Raw genomic sequence first — 12512 nt, forward strand, 5'->3', positions numbered from 1 at the left:
CACTCTTCCAGGCCCGCTGAGCAGGGCCTCCTACCCTCAGATGGCTCAGGGAAAGCTGGGCTCCCCACGGAAACACAGCATGCTATGTCTTGTCATTTTCCTGAAGGGAAACCAAACTTATGATCCTAATTGATTGAAAAAGGAAATGGAGCATCTGGTCCAAGGAGTGGAGTTTCACGGTGGCACACTCACAAATGTTGCAACAGTTCCCAGAACTTGCCCATCCTTGTAAATTTGCCCAGGTGATTGCTCATTAACTCATTTGACCCTGACCCTGAGCCTGCCAAGTAAGGGAAGAGGGCATTATTTTCTCCCCTTTCCAGGCTGTGAAAGCTCATTCACTCACCCAAGTCTGTCTGATTCCAGAGTTGGGGCTCTGAACTACCATTCTGCTTATAAACCTCTTCCTCAGTATGCATCACCGTTTTTCTTTCTGAAGGTTTGATTGCCCCCTTCTGCCTCTTTTCTTTTTAATTTTTACTGATTTTACAGAGAGGAGGGGAGAGAGAGAGAGAGACATCCATCTGTTGTTCCACTTATTTATGCATTCATTGGTTGATTCTCTCACCTGCCTTGACTGTGATCAAACCCGCAACCTTGGCATATTGGGCCGATGCTCTAACAGCTGAGCTACCCAGCCAGGGCTCCGGCTCTTTTCTGCCTTCTCCCATGGGTTTCCCATCAGTGTCCTGAGCTCAGTGTGCCCTGCCAAGCGCCGTTTGTAAACCCCAGGGAACTCCACTCATTCTTGGGGGAACCCTCCAGGACGGCCAGGTGCTGTGTGAGCCTTTTGGCCGGGGGCCACGGCAGCCGCACAAACCCCCGAAGAGGCTTCTGATCCTTAGAAGCTGCTCTGCTCCCCACCCGCCCTCCGCGGGCTGGGCAGTCACGTCGGCTCTGAAAGCCCCACTTTGTTTTGATTTTTCCTTGGGGAGAGGAAGTGGCCTGTTTGTTCATCTCTTTCTCCGAAAAGGATAAATCAATATCTATGTCCAGGCTCCAGGTTTCGGGTCCGTTGTTTTAGCGATGTTTTTGCTCATAATTCATCCAAGTGCCGAATCCCACAAGACAGAACCCGTGGTTGGTTGTACTTCTGTGAGGATTTTATTCAAAGGCCTCCTTGGTTACTGTTTATACTGCGATCTGGAATAACCGTCTAAAAACTATAGAGAACTAAAACTCGGCTAAAATCTACATTCAGTTCCTAGAAAGGAAAAGGTGCGGAGAGAAAGGAGGGGGGAAACTTTCCCACATCCAGTTTTCCCGTCTGAGGCCGAGGGGAGACTGTCACCAGCCAATGAGCCCTTGTTGGAAGGACAGACCATTCATCTTGGGACACCCAAGGGGAACGGAGCAACGAGAAGTTGGTGGGAATGGAAAGGAGAGCTTTCAGGAGATGCATTTCCAGTTTGGGGAGAGCCCGCTCTGCACCCACATCCCACAAAGCCGGGGTCCGGCCGGGAGCCCGCAGGGCTAAAGGGGTTAAGGGGCTGTGTCCCGTCCGCGGCCCAAACTCCTCCTCTCGCCGCGAGGTGCAGATATTTGAAAATCACCCGATGCAGACTCCTCCCCCTCCTCCCCCTCGGAGGGACCTCGCATTGAAATGCTGCAAATGACTGGGCCCCGCGTGCAGTCGCCGCCGGGCTGTGCGAAGCCCGAGGTTGCCGCGCGGACACTGCGAACGGGGGCCCGGGCGCCGCGGAGAGCATGAGGCTGTGCTGGCTGCCCGTCTTGCTCCTCGCCGCGGAGATGCCTGCAGGTGAGGCTGGCTCCGGGCGCCCGCACGGGGTGTGGGGAGCCCCCCGAATTCCCAGAGACCCCTTGGTAATTTTTCTGGGGGGGTGTGGGGCAGCGAAAAAAAATCACTGCATCCTTGGGAGACGTGGGACAATGGCACAAAGTCCTCCCCAACAGCTGGAGAGAACGCTGAGGGGCGCGAGGGTCTGGGGAGCCGGAGGAAACGGGATGCGGCTTTCCCCGCTAGTCCGCTCGAATGGGGATTCCCCTGGTCTCCTTCAGACCGGGAACCGGATCCCCAGCGCTGGGAGGGGGACCCCGTCCCGGAGTTACTGTATGGGCAAAGGGTGACCCGAAGTTCGGCTTCCCCGCGCCCGACCGCGGGCAGGAGTCACCGAGGCTCCAAGTCGGCTTTGTGCCGCCCGCGGGCTCCGCGCACCTGGGAGCCGAGCCGAGGGCATCCTACCCGGCCGCGGCGCGCGCGCTTCTGCCCTCGGCCAACGCCTCCCACCCCGCCCCCGGCCCGCCCCCGAGCCCCCATTGGGCGCAATTCAAACAGGCGAGCCTAGAGTCTCTCCCCCTGACCAATGGGAGGCGGCATCTGCGGAGGCGCGCGCGGAGCGGGGCGGGGCTTGCGCACGCGCGGGGCGGGGCTGGCTGAGGGTTCGCGCCGTGCCTGGTGCGGCAGGAGGCGGCCGCCGGAGATCCGCTCGCTCGCGTCGGTCCGGGGCGCCCGTCACAAAGGAGACGACCCTCCCCGGGCCCTGCCGTCTCCTCCGCGCGCGAGCACGAGGCGCCCGCCGAGCGCCGTGGTCCCCTCGGCCAATTCCGCGGCTTCCTCCGCGCTCGGTGCCCCAGCCTCCACTCCCACTGTGTCTTCGAGGCCGCCCTCGCCTCGCCCGCCCGGGACCTGTCGCAGTGTCTCCGGGCCGCCTGCGGGGCTCGGCTCCTCCCGAGGCCGACGCCTCGCCCCAGAAATGGGCCGGTGGGGGCCGCGCCGGGCCGGGAAGGTGCGACACCGACGGACACCTCAGAATCGCCTTGTTTGTTCGGGGGGCTCCCAAGCGGGTTCAGTTGAACTGCCTCTCTGACGATGTTTCACTTTGCAGCGGTTCTCAACCTGTGGGGTCGCGACCCCCTTTGGGGGGTCCAACGACCCTTTTCACAGGGGTCGCCCAAATACATCCTGCATATCAGATATTTACATTACGATTCATAACAGTAGCAAAATTACAGTTATGAAGTAGCAACGGAAAATAATTTTATGGGTGGGGGTCACCACAACATGAGGAACGCGGCATCAGGAAGGTTGAGAACCACTGCTTCAGGGGTTTCAGATTTAGATTAGACAAGAGGCTGGGAGGTGCACAGTCCTGAGTGGCTTTAAATGAGCTGCCAGAGCCATAAAAGGATTGGGGTTTCCTGATTCACAGGATTGCAGGAAGCTTTTTTTTTTTTTTTTAATGGGGAGGGGGTTGGCTTTGACTGGAGAGCTTTGAACTCGACCTATGGGTTTGTGCTGGGAGGTGCAGCCTCAGCAGAGGACAGTGTAATAATTCAGCCCGCAGTTGTGAAGTGCAGGGCCCGGGTGGTCGAGAGAAACCTGACTCACCTGCAGTTCACACGCTGATCCCCTCCTTCCCGGGGGAGTCATGGCAGTGAGGCTGGGGCAAGACGTGCAGTTTAGTTTTCTCTCCCGCTGGGTGGCTGGGAGCTGATGGGTCTCCTGTTCTGAAGGCGGCTCCGAGTCCCATCTCCCCAGACCCTGGCAGCTGGCAGCTACTTCTCTCTCCTGGTGCAAACCCGATGCTGCAGCAGCCCCCTTGGCTCCTGGGCTGTCTGTCTTCAAAGCATCTCGGGTTGGGGGTGGGGTCGGGGGATGTCTTGTTCATTTCCTTTGGAAATGAACGTACTTGGAATCTGAGCTGGAGGCTTTCCTCAGCCAGATCAATGTCCCTTAATAGTTGTCTGATGATGGAGCAAAGACGTAATGGCTACTGTAAGGAGAAGGTATCTTAAGAGCGACACAGAAACAGGCACTTCCATAGAATATCACAGAATCTATTTCCTGGAGGGAAGATTGGGCCAGAGTGGAAGGGACAACACAGCAGTTTTCCACTAAAGTTATTCTCCGCTAAAGACTCCTGTTACTGCACATTTGTAAATATTATAACACAGGTACTAAGGATTGACAAGACCAAGGGACAAAAGATACGGTAGTGCCAGGGGCCACATATCCTGGTGGTCCATACTATCACTAGTTGGGTATTCATTTCTGTTGTCATCTGGTCATTATTAACAAAAGTATTTTAAGGAACACAGATATTCATTAACTAGAAGGGTTTTTTGTTTTGTTTTAAATGTTTTTATTGATTTCAGAGAGGAAGGGACGGGGAGAGACAGAGAGAAACATCAATGATGAAAGAATCATTGATCGGCTGCCTCCTGCACGCCCCCTACTGGGGATTGAGTCCGCAACCTGGACATGTGTCTTTGACCAGGATCGAACCCGGGACCCTTCAGCCCGCAGACGGACACACTATCCATTGAGCCAAACCAGCTAGGGTAAACTAGAAGGTTTTGATGTGCTTACTAAGGACAGTGAGTTTAAGCAAAGGTCACAACATGAAAGGACACAAAGATGGAGATGGTTTTTTGTTCACATCTACATCTATATAATAGTTGTGTGCAGAGTACCAAATATGCCAAGGGCACACCCAAACTCAGAGAACACAGAGCATCCTGTTAAGAGTTGTATCTGCCTTAGCAAATTCTTCCAGGGCAATACTGGGAAAAGATAGGGAGAGCTTTTTTTGAGGCTGGAAACCTTGAAGGGGAATTATGTACCTCATCCTGTCTTTCCAGGCTAGTCCTGCTCTTATCTGTGGGGTTCCTCCGCTGATAATATTCAATTCTAGATGCCTTTGTTGCTGGGTGCTTCGATGGTCCCTTAGCATTCCATGTTGAGTACATTAATAACATCCACACTGCCCTAGCCAGTTTGGTTCAGTGGATAGAGCATCGGCCTGTGAACTGAAAGGTCCCAGGTTCGATTCTGGTCAAGGGCACATGCCCGGGTTGTGGGCTCGATCCCTGGTGGGGTGGGGGTGGGGGCTTGCAGGAGGCGGCCGATCAATGATTCTCTCATCATTGATGTTTCTATCTCTCTCTCCCTCTTCCTTCCTCTCTGAAATTAATAAAAATATATTTAAAAAATAACATCCACACTTTGCCCAGCTGTCAAGCAAGTGACCGTTTGTTGCTGTGGGAGTAACTGCAGTGAATATTGACAGGGACAGGCTACTGCTCCCCAAAGTTGCTTGGCAACAAAGTCTACCATTGAGATCACTCCTGGGGAAACTACCTTGGCGTCCGTTTCGGAAGAGCGCACTGGTAAATTGATTTCTCATTCATTTTCAGCTGAGTCTGCTGGCTCCAGGCATCTCTTCTTTCCAGGAAATGATTCTATCTATAGTTTTTATTTCCCTTACCACAACTACCTTCAGTATGTTGATGTAAGAACGTGCAAAGAATTTTTTATGAGTTTATTTGGGCCAAAATGATGACAGTTGCCAGGAAACAAAATCTCAACGGACTGAGAAAATGCTCCGGAAAATGGCAGTTTTGTAGTTTATTTGATACATTAGAATCAAAGTAGGAAAGGGCGGGAGAAAGCCAAGCGGGAAATCTCTGAGATTGGATAAAGAGGAAACTGGAGAGACACTTCTTTCACATTGGTGGACACAGGATAGTTAACAATTAACGTTTACAAAACAGACGTAGTATTCCTAGAGCAAGATGAAAATGAGGGGTTCTGTGGTCTGCCCTGGTGCAGAGGTTGTGCCCTGAGAGGTCTGGAAAAGAAGATTTCTCTTTTTTTTTCTTTTCAAACAAAAAAAAATATGGAACACAACGCATTTACGTGTCATCCTTGAGCAGGGGCCACACTAATCTTCTCTGTCTTGGTCCAATTTTAGTATCTATGCTGCCAAAGTGAGCACACTATGACTTTTCAAAGGTATGTTATCTTAGATGCAAAAAGACAGCAGACGGTCTCAATTAAGGTAGATATTGACCTTTGTCTAGGAAGCTACAGGCCATGACTCGCTTTTAGTTAGGAATTTTCTGTGTCAGATCATCCTATGCGGTTACTCTCAGCCTCTGAGTTTGTAAGGCCTGCCATGCGGGCCTCCCAGGCTTTAATTTCGTCAGGTTTAGTGTGTGGCTCCTTCATCCACCAGTAGCACGGGACAGCAAACATCGAAAGCATTTACTACCTCATTTGTGTGTTGGAGAAAAAGCAGAAATGTGTATTCTCCTTTTCTGTTTCGATAACTTGGTTCCTGATTTGTCACTCATAACCGGAGCAATTTAAGGGCTAGAAGTTAGAGATTTGGGGGGTTGGGTGGGGTGCAGTGCTTCAGTAATTTTAAGCATCCCCAGCAGGAGATATAAAAGTGTGTGCTCCCTTTTGCTTTTGCTGAAATGTAAATGAAACTGACATAGGAAATCCAAACCTTGCTTCTGCAATGGGGAGGAAACAAGAAAGATGTGCAGTTCCTTTGGGCTGTAGTGTTTAGAACAGAACCAGTCCTGTCTCCCACGGGGACACCCGTCTGATGTGTTGTTACCTGCTGCTGCCTGTGTTGTTGTTTTTAAAAAATTTTTAAACATTGATTTATTTTTTAGAGAGAGAGAGAAACTGATTGTGTTGTTCCACTTATTTATGCATTCATTGGTTGATGCTTGTATGTACACTGATCGGGGATCGAACTCACAACCTTGGATTATCCGGACAATGCTGTAACCAACTGAGTTATCAGGCCAGGGCAGTGCTCCCTGTTTCTGGTTGCCGTTTCTCAGCCAACTGCTGTCTGACTGTACCTATAACAATAAAATCCATCCACTTTTCAAACATTGTCTGGAGCTGGTGGCCAGCTGTTGGATGACCTGGTCTGATAGAAATAGGTAGTGGTGGGGTCTTCCTGTTGGTGAGGTCTTCAGCCACCTGTGGCTAGCAGATATTTAGAGAACTATTACCAGGTGAAGGTTTGATGTCCAGGAGAGGAGTTTAATGTTGTTTTTTTAAATATATTTTTATTGATTTCAGAGAGGAAGGGAGAGGGAGAGATTGAAACATCAATGATGAGAGAGAATCATTGGTCGGCTGCCTCCTGCACGCCCCCTACTGGGGCTTGAGCCCACAACCGGGTATTGAACTGTGACCTCCTGGTTCATAGGTCAATGCTCAACCACTGAGCCATGCAGGCGGGGCAGAATTTATTTTTCTTATCTTTATCCCTCTTTATTTATTTAAAAATTTTAAAAATATATTTTATTGATTTTTTTACAGAGAGAAAGGGAGAGGGATAGAGAGTTAGAAACATCAATGAGAGAGAAACATTGATCAGCTGCCTCCTGCACACTCCCTACTGGGGATGTGCCCGCAACCAAGGTACATGCCCTTGACCAGAATCGAACCTGGGACCCTTCAGTCTGCAGGCCGACGCTCAATCCACTGAGCCAAACCGGTTAGGGCTTTTTATCCCTCTTTAAAGGGCCTTAAGATATTACTGGTATTTCCAGTGGCTCCTTTAGTTTGTAAAATAGGTCCTTGTGCACAGGTCGGGTGGTGAGAGCATTAGTGGTGTGGACGAAAAAATGGTTCTACAGAAAGTAATCTCACAGGATGTTCTGATTCCTAGCTTGGCAGGTCATGGTGGGAAGTCATACCTCAGGCATGTAACTTCGAAAAGGCTTGTATTTGCCTTAAGCAAGCTCTGTCCGTTGTTTCTGTGCATCTAGTCAGTGATGGTGAATCTATGACACCTCTGACACGCGAACTCATTTTTTTGGTTGATTTTTCTTTGTTAAATGGCATTTAAATATATAAAATAAATATCAAAAATATAAATCTTTGTTTTATTATGGTTGCAAATATCAAAAAATTTCTATATGTGACACAGCACCAGAGTTAAGTTAGGGTTTTTCAAAATGCTGACACGCCGAGCTCAAAAGGTTCACCATCACTCATCTAGATTAAGACACTTGAAAAAAGCATAACCACCCTCAAGAGAGCACATAATCTTTATATATATATATATTGATATCAGAGAGGAAGGAAGAGGGAGAGAGAGATAGAAACATCCACGATGAGAGAAAATCATTGATCAGCTGCCTCCTGCAAGTCCTCCACTGGGGATCGAGCCCACAACCTGGGCATGTGCCCTTGACCAGAACTAAACCTGGAACTTTTCAGTTCGCAGGCTGACACTCTATCCACTGAGCAAAACCAGCTAGGGCAAGAGAGAGAGAGCACATAATCTTGTTAACTGTCCTGTAATCCAATCCTCACCTTGCTTTCTCCCACTTTCATGTAATTTTACTGCCGTTTGGGCCTGACTCTCGAATGCATAAAAGAAACTGCACCACTGTCAGTTCTGCCCAGCATCTGAGGTCTTGTTTCCCTGGCTGGTGACTCAGTAGTTGGAGCAGAGTCCTGTGCACCAAAAGGTTTCAGGTTCAATTCCCATTCAGGGCGAGTATGGGAGGCAACCCACTGATGCTTCTCTCTCACCTCTGTCTCCCCACCCCTCCCACCTTCCTCTCACTCTAAAATCAATTAAAAAACAATAACATATCCTCCGGTGAGGATTTTTAAAAAATTCCCTACAGGTTTGGATGTTCTTATGTCTACAATGATAACCAAAGCTTGGCTAGCAATGGGAGGAGGGGGATGGTGACAGAAGCTCCTCCTCCAAGATCCTCATCACCAGTGCCCCTTGCCTGAACTTCCTGTATTGTTTTTTTCAAAGATTCCTCAAATTCCCATTGCTTTTTGCCCACCGTGTGTGCCACAGCAGCAAGAAGTGTCATTTCCTGCTTTCGGCATGATTACGATTATGATTCAGCTGTTTGTCATTGGGGTGTATTGTAGAGGCATCTCCAAAGGAGACACCCTGTTCTGATCAGTGGTTGGGCAATACAACTGTTAGTACTGATGGCAGATTCCAAAGCTCAACTCACTGCCTTCGCTCTTCACCCCTCTCTTCTGCTCTTGTCCTGGTCACCTGGGCCTTGTAATTAACACTTACCAAGTTCTGTTGGTTCTTGGAAACAGTCCTTGTTTTTCTCTCTCGTTATCACCTCTATCTTCCTCTGGGGCTTCCTCATATCTCTCCTAATCTCATCTGACTGGTTTCCTAATTCTTGGTAAGAGCATTGGAATTGAACTGTGAAGACCCAGAGTGTTGTTTTTTTTTTTTTAATTTAGATACCATATACTATAAAATGGATAGATAAGAAGTGAGCAAAAGTTCAGTGAGGTTTTTTTAATTGAATTTTTATTATTATTTTTTAATATACTTTTATTGACCTTAGAGATAGAAGAAGGGAGAGGGAAAGAGAGATGGAAACATTGATTGGCTGCCTCCTGCATGTCCCTACTGGAGATCAAGCCTGCAACCCTGACTGGGAATCAATCCGGCAACCTCTTGGTTTCTGAGTCCATGCTCAATCACTGAGCCAAACCAGCCAGGCTAATTGAATTTTTAGAGAGAGAGGAAGGGAGAGGGAGAGAAAGAGAAACATCGATGTGAGAGAAACATTGATCAATTGCCTCTTGTACACATCAAACCTTCAATCTTTCAGTGCACAGGAGGACACTCAACCAATTGAGCCACACTGTACAGGATCAAGTATTTGTGTGTGTGTGTGTGTGTGTGTGTGTGTGTGTGTTTTAAATATATTTTTATTGATTTCAGAGGAAAGGAGAGGGAGAGAGAGAGAGAAACATCAATGATGAGAAAGAATCAATCATTGATCAGCTGCCTCTTGCACACCCCCTACTCTGGGGCTTGAGCCAGCAACTGGGTATATACCCTAACTGGGAATCGAACTGTGACCTCCCTGTATCATAGGTCGATGCTCAACCACTGAGCCATGCCAGCCAGGCCAGTGAGTTTTTATAAACACCTGTTTCTATGTAATCACCTCCCATTTGGATATAGACTATGTCTAGCTTTTCAAAGAGTTTTCTTCTGCCCCTTTCTCTAATTTAATTACTGCCCCCACACACCAGAGGCAACGGCTAATCTGAATTCTAATTTAGATTAGTTTTGCCTGAACTAGAACTTCGCATAAATGCAGAGTACATACCCTTGAACAAATAAGTCAGACACAAGTAATGTTCAGCAAGTCACATGTGCAATACGTTTATCAGCTATTTGTCCCTTAAAATAAGCGGGGGGAAGGGGAGTATTGATTTTTTAGAAAGGTAGGGAAAGGGAGAGAGAAACATCATAGGCTGCCTTCTGCACGCCCCCTACTGGGCATGTGCCCTGACTGGGAATCCAGCTGGTGACATGGGATGATGCCTAAGCAACTGAGCTGCCTGGCCAGGGCCCAGATCCTGATCCTTCCTCTTCAACGCCCAGAATGAAGAAGGAAAGGCTGCTCTCAGGGGCAGGCAGCATCATTCAAGTATTTACTCTCTCCATTTCTTTTTGTCTGAGGTTTCTCCCAAGAATGGAATAACTTTCTGTAGATGTGAAGTCTGCTTCAACTTTGATGCATGTACCAGTATAAATTACCTTCGCGCAAAATGAGCTAATGACTACATTTTGCACAAACCATGAAACGATTTTTTTGATTATAGCTAATGCTCAAAATCAATTGGTAAAAGGAAAAGTCTTCTTACAAGGATAGTGGAACGTTTAAGTAATATAGCCATCAATCAAAACTCATGTTTATATACTATTTGCCTACAGAACATCTGACTCATGAGGAAAATAATTCTAGCTGCTTTTATTGTTTTTCTCTTACTTCCTTATTTATTCAATATAAAGCATGCTAACATAAGCCAGGTCAGAATTTTTATTGGCCTCATTGTTTTAGCTTACATAGGAAATCAAAGTTTATACTTTGAGCTTAAAAGATTATTATTATCAGGTAATTGTCAACCAAAAAAAAATTGGCTTTGATTCCAGTTTACCATATACCTAGCAGTGCATTCTAATTTAAAGTATAGTATTCAAAAGGAAATGCAGTCAATATAATATATTTTTTTGTTTTTCCATTGATTTTTAGAGTGTGGAAAGGAAGGAGGGAGAGGGGTGGGGGGAGAGAGAGAGAGAGAGAGAGAGAGACAGAGACAGAGAGAGAGAGAGAGAGAGGAACATTGATTGGTTGCTTCCCACACGCACCCTGACTGGGGCCAGAATCAAAGCTGCAATCCAGGTACATGCCCTTGAGAGGAAATTGAACCTGAGACCCTTGGGGGTACAGGCCGATGCTCTAACCACTTAGCAATGCTGGCCAGGGCACAATCAATATAATTTTGATCTCTTTTCCAAGGTGCAAAAATCATGTATTTTAGGCAATTTCCCAGACACTTACTTCATCTTCATTTTTATCTAAAAATTTGAGTCTTTTTAAAAAAATTGATTTTGAAAGAGAGAGAGACTGACTCCCTATTCCACTTATTTATGCATTCATTGGTTACTTCTTGTATGTGCCCTGACCTTGGCATATCGGGACACTGCTCTAACCAACTGAGCTGCCCGGCCAGGGCCCAAGTGTTTTTCTAGGAAAATTTTCTCTTATTACACCTAAGGCTACTGTTTCTGTTCCATTACTTTTGCTCTGATGTTGAGATATTTGATTACCTTTGTTGCTGGGTTTCTGCTCTCTGGCCTCCACACTAATAATTTATCATAATTTTTCTTTCTATTTCCACTCTACCTACTGGAGAAAACTCAAGTTTTAATGATTTTGCTGTATCAATTTTCGTCATTACTGTTTCCGATACAGGCTTATAATATGCTAAATAATTTTCTTTACAAATGTACATGAAAGTTCTAATATTTTGTCCCCAGATCCCAATGAATTTGTACTTTGGACTCAACGAACCATTATGTCAAAGACTTACATTTTGTTGACAAGTCTCACTTTTGGATGTTTTTTTGCATCCTCCGCTATACTTTTGGTTCATGAAATTTAACTTATACATGTTTCATTTCCTGGGAACCAGACTGTTATAACTGGGTTATATTTCTGGTTTGTTCTTTAGTTGACAGGAAACAGACATAGGTTGTGTGGTCAGTTTCTGATCCTGGCATTGAATCTTTCTTCCCCTTTTCTCTCTTAGTGGAAGGCAATTGTGAGAGAAACGAGTTCCAGTGCCAAGATGGGAAATGCATCGCCTACAAGTGGGTTTGTGATGGGAGTGCCGAGTGCCAGGACCAGTCTGATGAATCCCCGGAGACATGTAGTGAGTCCCCTTTGAGTATTACACCCATCCCAACACTTAAAATATATATATAATTGATTTCAGAGAGAAAGGAAGAGGGAGCTAGAGATAGAAACATCAATGATGAGAGAGAATCATTGATTGGCTGCCTCCTGCATGCCCCACACTGGGGATTGAGCCTGCAACCCAGGCATATGCCCTGACTGGGAATCGAATCATGACCTCCTGGTTCATAGATCAACACTCAACCACTGAGCCACACCAGCAGGGGCCCCAACCCTTTTTGATGATAGCAGGGAACAGATGAGGTGGATTTCGGCCATTAGACTGATATGTTCAACCATGAATTGGGAGGTGGGGAGCAAAGATATCACTAGAACATCCCTTGAATAGCTCTTTAAAAAAATTGTTTTGAGGGGTAATTCACATAAACAAAATTAACCATTTTAAAGTGACCAGTTCACTAGCATTAATGCATTTGCAATGTTGTGCAACCACCACCTCTATCTCATTCCAAAACCTAGCG

The 12512-nt window shown here is 47.0% G+C and overlaps 1 protein-coding gene and 1 non-coding gene across 2 annotated transcripts in view; one reads left to right on the forward strand and one right to left on the reverse strand.

Moving 5' to 3' along the window:
• The first annotated feature begins 1629 nt into the window (after positions 1–1629).
• Positions 1630–12512, forward strand: part of LDLR (low density lipoprotein receptor) — a 38305-nt gene continuing 27422 nt past the window's right edge. Inside the window, 2 exon segments of the mRNA XM_023746836.1 lie at positions 1630–1759; positions 11885–12007. Coding sequence (XP_023602604.1) covers positions 1708–1759; positions 11885–12007 — 175 coding nt within the window. The 5' untranslated portion in view covers positions 1630–1707.
• On the reverse strand, positions 5634–5738 carry LOC111823920. The gene has a single exon (XR_002827023.1). It is a non-coding gene; the product is annotated as a U6 spliceosomal RNA (small nuclear RNA).

The sequence above is a fragment of the Myotis lucifugus genome, unplaced genomic scaffold, assembly GCF_000147115.1.
Source record: "Myotis lucifugus unplaced genomic scaffold, Myoluc2.0 scaffold_738, whole genome shotgun sequence".
Taxonomy (NCBI): Eukaryota; Metazoa; Chordata; class Mammalia; order Chiroptera; family Vespertilionidae; genus Myotis; species Myotis lucifugus.